At 32.6% G+C, this 13623-nt stretch overlaps 1 protein-coding gene across 2 annotated transcripts in view; it reads left to right on the top strand.

Annotated features, from left to right (window-relative positions):
- Positions 1-13623, top strand: part of PGAP1 (post-GPI attachment to proteins inositol deacylase 1) — a 114665-nt gene that overhangs the window by 43610 nt on the left and 57432 nt on the right. For both annotated transcript variants that reach the window (XM_007494555.3, XM_016433755.2), the window contains exons 11-14: positions 3391-3437; positions 4011-4062; positions 7989-8066; positions 10228-10303. In XM_007494555.3, the coding sequence (XP_007494617.1) occupies positions 3391-3437; positions 4011-4062; positions 7989-8066; positions 10228-10303 (253 nt within the window). The remainder of the gene's footprint in view (positions 1-3390; positions 3438-4010; positions 4063-7988; positions 8067-10227; positions 10304-13623) is intronic.

Here is a 13623-nt window from a genome sequence, read left to right as displayed (position 1 = left end):
CCTTTCTCAGTTCTGCAGCCATTATCAAATCAACCGTCTTTGCTCATAGAAAAGATATTAGTCTTCAGTATTGAGATTAAATTGATTCTGTATCATTATTGATCCTATTTACAATTAATTACTTTTGTCTAAGTCATAACTCTTTTTCTCTGAACTTAGTTCAGAAATTCACCTGATCTATAATGACAAAGTTTAGACATTCAGTTCTCCTGCTTATTGTTCTGTTTTTGTCTCAAGGAATTCTATTATCCTTTTGGGATGTCTGTGGACACCAGAAAGTTGAGGCTAGTATCTTTACACCACAAAGCTATCCTTCAGGGATGTCTCATTTGCCGTCCAAAGAATTCTGGCCTATTGTCTTTCAGCCTTACATGTAGACTCAAATAATGACCTTAGTTACAAGAAGGAAGGAAAGGGGCTGTTACTAGCCCTCATTTGCAGCTTCTAATTAATCATATTGTCTCCCTCAGGTTATTATCTACCCAGTAACTGTTCTTTGTTTCAAGTTTATAAAAAGAGTTGTCTTCATCTTGTGGTCTTTGGTTTAAAACTGAGGCAGAACCATTAACCCATTCTCATTGGCAGGTTTGTACCCTGTTAATAAAATGTTACCTTCCTCAGAGAGAACATGCTAAACATGTCTGCCTTTGTTAAATTTTAATAGCAATAGTCTATTCCCCTTTAACTCTACTCACTGCCCCTGTAACTTTCCCAACTAAAATATACCTATGTGACTCCCAAATCAAGAAGCTTTCTAGCAAGAGAGACAACATATAGGAGAGTAGAGTCCAGAGAGAAGTTTTTTGGTTTGGAAAGTTACCAGAATGCTGAGTAGAGTCAAAGGAGAATCTTAAAGAATCTTTAATCTTAAAGATTTAATCTTTAATCTTTAATCTTAAAGAAACCTTTACTAACCCTCCCATTCCTCATACTATCATTCTCTATCTTTTAATCCAGAGGTCCCCAAACTTTTTACACAGGGGGCTAGTTCACTATCCCTCCTACCATTGGAGGACCAGACTATAATAAAACTATGAACAAATCCCTATGCTCACTGCACATATCTTATTTTAAAGTAAAAAAAAACACAATGGGAACAAATACAAAATTTAAAATAAAGAACAAGTAAATTTAAATCAACAAACTGACAACATAATGACCCTTATATGCCCCTATAGTAGGGGTCATTATGTTGTATTTCTAGGGGGAGTATGAGGGCCATTGTACTACTGTGTTTCCCCCAAAATAAGACACTGTCTTATATTAATTTGACCCAAAAAAGGGGTGTCTTATAAAACACCCAGTGGCATTGGTGGGCTTCTCACAGTAGAGGCCCTCTACTGATGTTACAGGCCAGATCACTTCTATCCAATGCCTCTATTCAATACTGGAGGCGGTGTTGGGCCTGTGACACTATATACCGCTGTCTGGGATAGCGGAGGCTGCAGCACTGGCTGTGATGGGCCTGTCACACCTTGCACAGGCCCATCACTGCCACCACTATACCAGGCAGCAGTACACACAGTGCGGAATCCCCTCCCCCCAGATCACCGCTCACCATGCTGACATCTTTCATTGTGCAGCCACATAATCCTTTGCACAGCACCTTGTTCTCGCAGAACAAGGCACCATGCAAAGGATTATGTCACCAGAAGTAGTACTGTATGTGAGCGACACCATGCTCCTCTCATACACATACAGTGCTCCTCTCACTGACTACCAATGAAAGAGATGCCCCTTCTGGAAGTGCGGTGGGGGCCAGATAAATGGCCTCAGGGGGCCGCAGTTTGGAGACCCCTGTTTTAATCCTTTTTCAACCAACTTCCTAGGGGGAAAAGCTATCTATATTCATTGCCTTCATTTCCTCTCATTCCCTCAGCCTTTTCCAATCTGGCTTCTAGTCTCATCTCTCAAAATGCTTTCTCTGGAAAATGATGTCGTAATTGCCCAGTCACAGAGTCTTTTCTCAAGTCTCATCCTTCTTGATTTCTTTGCTATATTTGGCAGTGTTGACTACCCTCTCTGCCTATGTACTCTCTCTTTGTTTCCATGATACTACTCTCTGGTCCTCTTCTTATCTCTCAAACTGATCTTATTGCTTAAAGTTAGAGAGATTTGTGTTTTACAAATAGTATTTTTAAATAATGATATTGCAAATATATATTTAAAAGTTTTCTCAATTTGTTTCACCAGCAGTAAATTGAAGGCACAAATTGTTTGTTGTTCATAAACATAACTTAAGACCAACACAATATGTACCATCAACTTCACCCTTCATGTATGAGGATGTCCTATCTTGAGTTATTGATTCAATTATTTTGAGTGTAAGGTACTAGGCTAAATGCCCACAGATAGGGATAGGTATTAATTTCCCAAATTAATAGGACATACAATAGGTGCATAGGTCTAGGACTGGAAGATACTTCAGAGGCCATGTCTAACTGAATCCTTACATTTTACATATGAGAAAAGTGAAGTCTAAGGAAGTTTAGTGACTTGTCCAAGGTCACATGGATATTAAAAGATAAGAATCAGAAGCTGAAAATAAGGCTCATCTCTCAAAAAGTTTATAATGTAGTAGGGTATTTTGACTGCCTGATGTTTTTGCAGAGCTTGTCATTATTTTTGTATTTGCCTCTATTCTTATGTTAACTTATCTTGTTCAGAAAAGGCTACCTCATTGATGATCACAGGCCCATCTGCACTAGTCTGCCTACTGTCATAATTTTCATGGAGGTTCACAATTATATCACACATTCTTTGAAGTTATCAGTTTGTTCTGCATGCATTTCTTTTATCATCTCTGTGGTTATTCCACTTAAATTCATTCTGCAACCAAAATTGGGTCTTCTATTATCTATACTCCATAGATAGCTAGCACAAACATATCATAGTGTGCTGAATGTATTCAAGGATCCATTTCTTGGGTTCCTATCTTTGTCATGTTGCTCCAATATGACATATGTCTAATATTAATAAAATTTATCAGTGAACTGGATTTAATGTCTGCAGCTTAGGATGCAAAACAGGAGTTTATATGACATTGGGGTAAAGGACACTTTTGTCCAAGAATATGATGTCTCATTAATGCCAGACATTTCTATCAAACTTCCATAGCACATCTTGATGCCCCTTATATACATTTAACACCCCCAATCCCACCCTTTGTTAAATCTGCTGCTTTAGGCTTCCTGCCCCTTCTCTGCCTCCTCCTTTTCCCCTCTCATGGGAGACATCATGGGTAAAATTTTGAGCAATGATGTCTTTATCTCTGTTTATGTTGCTTTTCCACTCAGGCTATAAGGTGTCATAAAAAAGTTGATGTTGTCTTTGTCTTTAATTATTTTAACTCTATTTAATAGTTTACCTTGTTTTAATGTTGACTGACAGGATACACATAGCTGGATTTATGGCTGTATAAACAGTGTTTCTATGTGGTGAGTATGTTATATTGTATTGGTAATGTGTCATTTTGCCTCCATTTAGAACTATTTAAAGACCAACATTTAAGGTTCTCCTCCCCAATATAAACAATATTTAAAACCATCAGACTTTATCTTAAAACAACTTAATGTTACATGTATAGTGGAAGTGTGCCAGACTTGGAGTTAGAATGACCTGGGGTTAAGTCTTCATTCCAAAACTTAATATCTATGTGACCTCAGGCAAGTCACTTAAATTCTCTAAGCTTTGGTATTCTCTTCTTTTAAATGGGGATTATAACATTCTTGCCACTTAAGTGAGGCCATTGGAAATAATGAATTTCATGAAACTTAAAATGCTCTATAAATATGTTACTATTTGCATAATTTCATGAAGGCCATAGATAGATGTGTTACCAATTTAAAATTCTTGCCATGGTTTATTTGCTAATTTTTTGCTGTTCTTGCTGTTTATTTAATAATTCTTTTTGCTTTTTGTTTTTGTCACGTGCAGCTATTGTAGTGATCTGAGTCTAGCTTCATGTATTCACCTCTTTTAATAAGAACCTTGGTATATTTCCTTTTTAGCACTCAGGGTGTTGACTTATCCTGGAAAAGTGAACTACTGCCAACAATGAAGGTAAATTATACCTTTTTATTTTGGAACCTTTGGGTGAAAAAATACCTTAGTATGTTTGGAAATATTTTGAAAAAATATCACCATATATACTTAATTTTTTCCATTTGTATATTTGTTACATTAAAATACCTTGTTAACTCCCTCCCTTTCTCCTCTTTCCCCATTAGAGAAGACATCATTTGACAAAAAGATATATATGTATAAAACTATGTCATCTTATATGTATTTATCAGTTCTTTCTTTGGAAGTGGACATATAAGACACATTCTTCAAACAATGTTTCTGTTGGTTCTGCTAATTTCACTCGTCATAATTTCATGTAGATCTTTCCATTTTTTTCCAAAATGAACCAGCTCATAATTTCTTATGGTACAGTAGTATTCTATAACAATTATATGCCACAACTTCTTTAGCTATTTTCCAATTGATTGGCATCTCTTCAATTTCCAATTCTTTTCCAGCACAAAGAGAACTGTTCCAAATATTTTAGAACATATCAATTCTTTTCCTTTTTCCCCAGTCACCTTAGGAAATAAGCCTAATAGTGGTATTGCTGGGTCAAAAGGTATATATACATGGTTTTAGAACTCATTTGAGCATAATTACATATTGCTCTCCAAAATGTTTGAATCAATTTACAGTGGTCCCAACAGCATATATTAGTGTCTCAATTTTTCCGCATCCCCTCCAACCTTTGTCATTTTCCCCTTTTGTCATTTTAGTCAATCTGATAGGTTTGAGATTATTTTAGTGTTCTTTTGATTTGTATTCTCTAATCAATGATTTAGAGCATTTTTTCATATACTTATATTCTTATATTCTCTCTATATTATATATTTGAGGTATAAGACTTTTGTCTGAGAAATTATTCAAAATTTTCCCCCAAAATTTGTTGTTTTCTTTCTAGCTTTGGCTACATTAATTTTATTTTACAAAAACTTTTTCAATTTAATATATTCAAAGTCATCTGTTTAACATTTCACAATTCTCTCTCTTATTTATTCATAAATTCTCCTCCTGTCCCTAAATCTTATAGGGAATATGTTTCCTGTTCTAATTTGCTTATGATATCGCCCTTTAATACCTAAATCATATATCTATTTTGATCTTATCTTGGTAAATGGTGTAAGATATTGGGATAAATCTAGTTTCTGCCAGACTGCTTTCAGTTTTTCCCAACAATTTTTACTAAGTAGTGAATTCTTATCACCAAAACTTGAATCTTTACTATGTCAAACACAGGTTACTATAATCTTTTGAAGCTATTTGTTGTATGTCTGTTCTACTTTTCTATTTCTTTGCCAGCACCAGATAGTTTTGATAATTACTGATTTATAATATAGTTCAAACTTTGATACTGCTAACCCTCCTTTCTTTACATTTTTATTAGTTCCTCTGATATTCTTGACTTTTTGTTCTTCCAAGTGAATTTTGTGATTTTCTCTAGTTCAATAATATATATATATATATATATATATATATATATATTTTTTTTTTTTTTTGCAATTGGGATGGCCTTAAATAAGTAGATTAGTTTAGGTAGGATTGTCATTTGAATTATGTTGACTCTGCCCACCCATGTACAATTAATATTTCTCCAATTATTTAAATCTAAATTCATATATATAAATATTTTATAATTATGTTCGTACAATTTCTGAGTTGGTTTTGGCATATATACAATCTATTCTTCTCTTTAAGTTATCAGATGTCCTGTCAAAAAAATCACTAGAGCAAGAATTTCATCAGGAGTCTGGTTAGGGAGTCACCCACTGAAGTTCAGAACCCAGCTGAGCAGTCATACATTGGTATATTGATCCATTGCATATAGAAAACTTTTGTTTGTGATCACTGAAGTAATCTATGTTCGTTACCTTATGAATCATTTATCTATCATTGTTTCTGTATGAAGATTACCTAATTCTTATACCTACGTCATTTACTCTATAAATAAATTGTAGACCCCAACCCAATAAACTTTACCTCTGCTCTGAGAAGTTGTCTACATAGTTCTTAGTTGGAATTGGTCCTCCTGTAACCCAACCCCCATGCTTCTTGCCCTGGCTTGATGAACCATGAGGCTTTTCCCTGAGCTGGTCTTGCCACCTAGGTATTTTATTCTATCTATAATTATTTTAAGCGGGTTATCTCTTCTTTCAGGATATTGTTGGTGACATATTAAAATGTTGATGATTTCTGTGGGTTTATTTTATATCCTGATCCTTTGCTAAAATTATTGATAGTTTTAGCTAGTTTTTTAGTTTAATCTTCTGAATTTTCTATAGATAATCATCATATAGTTTGCAAAAAGAGATAATTTTATTACCTCTTTGCCTGTTCAGATTCCCTCAGTTTTTTCTTCTCTTACTGCTATTGCTAGCATTTCTAATGGAATATTAAATAATTTGGTGACATAGGCATCTCTTTCACTCATGAATCTTATTTTGAAGGCTTCTAATTTATCTTCATGCTTTGCAGGGTTTTTAAATAGGAATGGACATACTTTGTCAAAAGCTTTATGTGTATTTTTAATCTATTTTGGTATTAAGTGTCTTCTGCTTTTGTATAGTATGGCCTTTTAAAGGATTTTTTTTAAACCCTTACCTTCCATCTTATAATCAATACTGTGTATTGGTTCCAAGGCAGAAGAGTGGTAAGAGCTAGGCAATGGGCATCAAGTGACTTGCCCAGGGACACACAGCTAGGAAGTGTCTGAGGCCAAATTTGAACCCAGGACCTCCCATTTCTAGGCCTGGCTTTCAATCTACTGAGTCACCCAGCTGCCCCCATAAGATCTTCTTAAAGAATATAAGAAGCTATATATTTTTTCCAGTTTCCTTTTATTACTTTTCTGGCTCACTCTGCATCTATTCATATAAGTCTTCCAAATTGTTTTTTAAATAGATTGTTTTATTTTTTCAGTTAATAAGCATTTGAAAAATTAACCTGCCTATCCCACTGCTTTCTGTACCTCCACTCAACAAATTTAAAAAAAATTAAGCCTTCTAATTTGGTAAATCATTCCCCAATAAGAGGACAGCCCCTTAGTTTCCAGTTTTTGTTACCACAAGATGAGCTGCAATAAATATTTTTACAGATAGAGATCCTTTTCCTTTTTCTTTGATTTCTTTGAGCTATAAATCTAGTATTGATTCAGCTCGCTCCTTATATATTTTGGATATGAGATCTTTGCCAGAAACTTGTTGCAAAGAACTTTTTTCCCCAGTGACCAGTTTCCCTTCTAATTGTTATTATATTAAGTTTCTGAAAAACTAAAATCTGTACTAAATGAGTCACATTATTTTATGTACTTATGTTAAATTGCATTTGTTTATTAAATTGATTGACTTACAAAGCACACAAAGATAATGCTCCTTTATTGGCCTTCAATTTCTTTTTTAAAATACTTATTTTCTCTCTTAGAGTCAAAACTAAGTGTAGGTTCCAAGTCAGAAGAGTGATAAAGTCTAGGCATTTATGGCAAAGTGACTTGCTCAGAGCAGCACATAGTATAAAGGAGAATGAAGGAAATCAAGTCTACAAACCTTTCCATCTATATTATCAACTTATTATTTCAATAGCTAGGAACTATCTGAGGTTAGATTTGAACTGAGGACCTCCTTATCTCTAGGCTTCACTGCTAGGCATTGAGCCACCTAGCTGTCCCTCCCCCCCCCCCCACCCCTTTTAATTGGCCTTCCATTTTTAAGGAGACATTTCTTGGAATCTTTAATAAACATTTTTAGGAACTTGGTTCTTGTTATTTTATCATTAATAATAATTTAAATATGTCATAAAGGAAATTTTATAAAATACTAAGTAGATTGGAAACAGTTATAAGTATAAACAGGATTTATGTATATTGAGTTTTATAACATATATCAAATCATTATGCACCTGATTGAATGACCCTTTTTTTGTTTCAGACTTTCATGTTGAAGCTTCACGATTATCCAAAATTGTCTCATCTTGTTGTTTATGTACCCTCTACTAATGGAAATAAGGTAATAACAGTTTTAAAACATTCTTGCCTTGGTTGTTAATATAAAAATATTAATGATATATTTTTTGTGATAGTCACATAGAAATATTAAAAATCTTTCATAAAATTATATTTGATGACTATGTATGTATATTTTTTTTTCCTTTTTTCAATTTGCAAATAACCAGATGTGCCTCCAGGTGAATTTGGAGCACTATTTACAGAAAAGCATTAATACCAATTTTATTCTTGATTCAACTTTGAATAAATAAACCCTGACTAGATGGGACCTTTTGGTTGCAGTTTTCTACCTTTAAAATGTTTGAAAGCAAAATTCTCAGTCTTAAAGTCTTAACAAGTTCCTACATTAGATTCACTTTTTTGTTCTACTTAGCTTAAATTAAAGGATTCATCAGTTCTATTAATCTGATAATCTTCTTTTCCTTTCCTTTTCTTTTTTTAGGTTCAGGGCATTTTAATTTACTACTACTACTACAAATTATTTTTACAAGTACATTTTATTGATGTCTTATTTTCCACATTGCCTAAATTTTCCCCTATATCCCTCTCCTTTTTCCTCCCAGAGAGTTGTCCTTTATGACTATAACAAAGATTTTTTTCAAAAGATGAGAGAGAACACCAAAACACAATTACATTTTTTTTAAAATTTCACAATAAATTCCATGTTCCACAACTTTAGACTGCCTGCCCTTCCACTATACCTCTACAAAGAAGTACCAAGTGGTGTTTTTTTCATATCTCTTTTTTGGGGGCCAAGCTTGTTATTTGTTATTTTTCAGCATTTTATTTTTTGTGTCTGTGGCTACTTCTTCCATTTATATTTTTTGATACTATGTATATTGTTAACTTGACTATTCTTCATTTTATAGCAGTTTTTGTAGACTGTTTTTCTCTGTATTTATACTTGTTCTTGCAACAAAGTAATATTCTTTTATATTCATGTACTACAATTTCTTTAGCCATTCCTCAACTGACAGGTATCCACTTAATTCTCAGTTCTTTACTAACACAAAAAGTGCCACTATACATATGTTGGTATGCATGGAGCCTTTCTTTTTAGTTGATGACCTTCAAGTTATATGCATAGCATGTACACTGGGTCAAAAAATAGCTTCTTTATTTGCTAGATTCCCAATTATTTTCTCAATAAGTTGTACTGATTCACAACTTCACCAATAGTACATTAGTATGTTTGTACTTACTGTTCTCCACTATTGATTTTTTAAATCATTTGCCGCCTTTGCCAGTTTATCAGCTGTGAGGTGAAACATCAGGATTGTTTTGATTCATATTACTTTAATCATTATTGTTTTAAAGCATCTAATTCATGTTTCTGGTAATAGTTTGCAGTTCTTCTGTTTAGACTTTTTGTCTATATTCTTTAACTACTTGTCCATTGGGGAATGTAATTGCCTTTTTTTCCTCCCAAAGTGTGTCACTTAAGTTATACTCCAATGGTTTTCCAGCTTTTCCTCAAATTTCAATATCTTTTTTTCTTTAGGAAGTTCTTTTTAGTTTCTTTCCGCTTAGTGACTTTCTCTTGCCTTAGAATAAGCACTGTTATCCTGAAATATTCCATAATTATAAGATCAACCATATACAATTGAGCTACAAAACTGCCAAAACTTTTTGTACTTTGCCTTCAATACTCACTCCACCCAATAGATATTTCTTAAAGTGTAAAATTCAAGCCGTATTTTCATTTTGATTAAGACTTTCAGTAATATGTGTTCATTTATAATTCATAGTTAGTAGCTCCAAAAGTATTTTTGATGTTCTCCCATTCCTCAGAGCCTTTCTGCCAAATATATGATTATATATAAACTAATTCTCAAAAATAAGAGACAAATTTGCTATTTATTGTCTTAGCCATTAATCCTTTTATAATACACATAATAACTTTTACTTATCTGGAAAGTTAAATGACACTTAGTGTATCAAATTTTCTTAAAAGTTGGCACACCTGTAATAGAGGATCTTTTGTAACTTGTATTGTTTGTCATGTTGAGGTAGTTAATAATAATTTTGGTGTCATCAATATTACTTATTTAGAGGCTGTTTTGTAAAACATTACATTTTACTCAGTGATCCTTCATTTGGTCACCACCTTTACTATAAGTTCAGTTTTACCAGTAAAGTTTTTTTTGTGTTTTTCCCCCCAGTTTGTTTTAGACTGTGAATTTTTTCAAATAGAATTAAGAACTGTACAGCTTCCTGTAACTCATCTCTTTTCTTTTGGTAGGTATCTGTGCAAATCTTGAAAAGTACTTTTATTTGTAACATTTTAACAGATTATTTTATATTTTATAGTTTCAAAGTATCTTTTACCTGTGTGCTGGATTCCTTCTGTCAAGTAAGAGGCACTAGAACCCGCTTCTTTGTGTTGTGCTAAAGCATTGTTCAGTGTTTAACTGAGGCAGTATAGAAACTGTTTAAAGCAAACTTAATAATCATACTTCTCATGTATATACTTCTTTATGATGAGTTCTTACTTATACAATTTCATTTGATGTTTATACCAACCTATAAAATACAAAGGACTGATATTATTCCTAGTTTACAAATAAGAAATCAGAGGTTCAAAGAAGATGTGATTTGCACAACTTGTTAAGTAACAGCACCTAAGCTTAAATTCAGGTTTCCTCCATCACCTCGTATTACCTATTTAAACATTAAAAAAAATTGTTATGAGTATGAATGTTCATATCCTAGTGAGCCAGTACATTGCAATGATCTTTGGAAGAATTTTCAGTCCTCTATAATAATCACATTGATTTGCAAATTATATTAAAAGGTTTGAGGATTAATGAATTTTGTTTTTACATGTATTCCTGTGCCATGTTTGCCCTTTTTGATCTCTTCGTTTTCCTTTCCAATTTCCAAGATTTATCTAAAATGTTCTTTATAATCTATGTGAGAAAAAAAAAAGTTCATTCAAAAGGGAAGTGTGTCTTCAAGATAGGCCTCATTTCTTAGAAAAATGCTAAGACTAGTCCTTAAGCAGACTATGGCATTCTATTATATAATCTCCCCAAAGTAATAATGTGTCAAAAAATCTTAAATTGGCAAAATTAATCTGTTTAATGTTTTTCAGCACCTTTGTGTATGAGCCTGAAAAGTTAATCTATCTCATTATTTGCTTTTAAATGAAAAGGGAATAAAATGTGCACGTTTTTAAGTGTAAAGATTGTAGTCCAAATAAAAATCCCCAAATTTAAATTAAATAAATTGAGACCCAAAAAGGAATCCTCAGAGTTGACTATAGTGTTATATATATCCCTTACAGTAGTTTTCAGACTATGAGTAAGAGGCCACACAAAATGTAGGTGTTATATAGGCATTCAGTCCTTTAATGTACTTTTATATCTATATGTGTAATTTTGCATTCTTAATGAAATTTATGGTAATTATTTAATCTTGTTCTCTAAATTGCTAATCACACTTCCAAATTAATATGATAACCTTTAGTATATATGCTATCTAAATGTTTCTCTCTGTCCTTGAGATTCAGAAGAATATTGTATAATCAGCCTTTAACCTAGAGCTTTTCTTTTTTTCTATTGAAAATTACTTGGCACTCTGAAAAATTAAAAGGGTGTTACATATTATATTTGCATTTCTCTTTGAATAATCTCAATTTCAACAAGTGCTTGATTTGGGCAAATTATTTACTCTGTCTATGGCTATTTCTTTATCTTTAAAATTAGGGTAATAATATTTGCACTGTGTGAGCTAACTTTTGAGCCAATTATATGTATTCAGTCTTTTGAGGTCTAGTCTTTGAAAAAAATGCAAACTGTGATATCAATCTTTTGTCCTGTAAATCCTGATTTTTACACCAACCTGAGCCCAAGTAAATTTCTTGCACACGTAACCACTATTAAATCAATTTCCTCTCTCCTTTTACATACCATTTGAACATTTACCATTTTCTACATGTTTATAGAAAACGAATTTCGGGAATTTTATGTCATTAAAGAAAAACTTAATCTAGAATCAAAGAACCTGGTTTCAAATGCCTTTTCTGTTACTTGTTATATGTTGCTAGTTACTGAACCCCTCTGTGCAGTAGTTTCCTTATTTTCAAATGAGAGACTTGGATTAGAGCTCTCCAAAAGTAAGATATGTTACCTTGAGAGGCAATGTATTTCCTTCCCCAGAGGTCTCCAGGCAGAATTTAGAAAAGTACACATTAGGTACTTCTAGAGAGGATTCTTATTCTTTGCATACTGACCTAGATAACCTCTGAGGTCTCTTATAAATCTAAGATTCTGTGACAAGTTAATATCTAAATACTATGTTCCTGTTTTAAGTACCCAGAAAGGCTTTTCACTGGCCTGATGTTTGAAAAAAGAAGCTTTTTTAAAAATGTTTAATTGTTTAATGGTTATTTTATTTGTTATTAACCAATTATTTGCTAAAGGGCAAATATAAAGTCCCACTCCCCAACTGAAACTAAGTTTTAGTACTTTCATTACAATTCCCAAGTTTGTTTATCTCTCAATGAAGGAAATTATTTTTCTCTGAATTCAGGAAGTGATATTGTGTTTGTTACACAATTAATTATAGCTTAAGAAAAATCTTGCCTTTTTCCATTTTGAAAATTGTTCTTTCCAAATTTATAATGTATTTTATGTATCCCCTAAGATAATATGAATACATATTTCCCAAACTAATTTGACCACTGAACAATTGAGGGCTTTGAAGTACAGTGATAGAACTTCAAGAACTTTTTGAAAATGGGGTTTCTCAAGAATAAAGGTGGGTTGTGAAAAAAGTTACTGCACATAAATGTTTAATACAGAATTTCACATTAAATAGTTTAGAAATTTTTTCTTGATATTTATTTTATCATGAAATCCTTTTTTTTTTTTAATGGAGAATGAAGATTCCATAGAATATGATTTGAGAAATACTGATGTAGATGGATTGTGGGAGGTCCCTTGAGTTTGAGTTCTAGCTCCACTACTTAAAAAACTTACAAGCATTTGGGCAAATCACATCAACTTTCTGAATTTTAATTCCCCATCTGTAAGTACAGATTGTATTTGCACTGCCTGAATCTGGATTGAAAGTTCAATCAGATAATGGGTATGAAAACTTGTTAAAAATTGGAAAGTGTTCATAAATTTCTGTGTTATCAGTCCTCCATAACTTTTCAGTAATAAAAGTCAAACTTTTTTAACAATGTGAATTCTTCAAGAGTTTTATCAAGGTATTTATCCTGACTTAAGGAACCTTTAGCTTTTGGCCTATTCTATTTTGATTTAAATAATCCTTTGTAACTGGTATGTCATCTGATAAAAATTCAAACATTTCTTTTTTAAAAATCATAAACATGTATGATCAACCTTGCCACCTAAAAGGATGATCAAATTTCTGTCTTAAAGTGTCTAAGAAAAGATTTTCTATTGTCTTTTGTCTCTTGCATATTGTAAGACAAAAATGTCAAACACACAAGGGCCACATGTGGTTCACAACTCTTGAGTATGGCCTAACTAGATTGAAATATAATTGAAAAATTCTTAACAAGATAAATAATAATAGAACAAAACAGA

This window comes from Monodelphis domestica, chromosome 4 (assembly GCF_027887165.1).
Source record: "Monodelphis domestica isolate mMonDom1 chromosome 4, mMonDom1.pri, whole genome shotgun sequence".
Classification (NCBI taxonomy): Eukaryota; Metazoa; Chordata; class Mammalia; order Didelphimorphia; family Didelphidae; genus Monodelphis; species Monodelphis domestica.
This window is presented reverse-complemented; position numbering and strand designations above follow the sequence as displayed.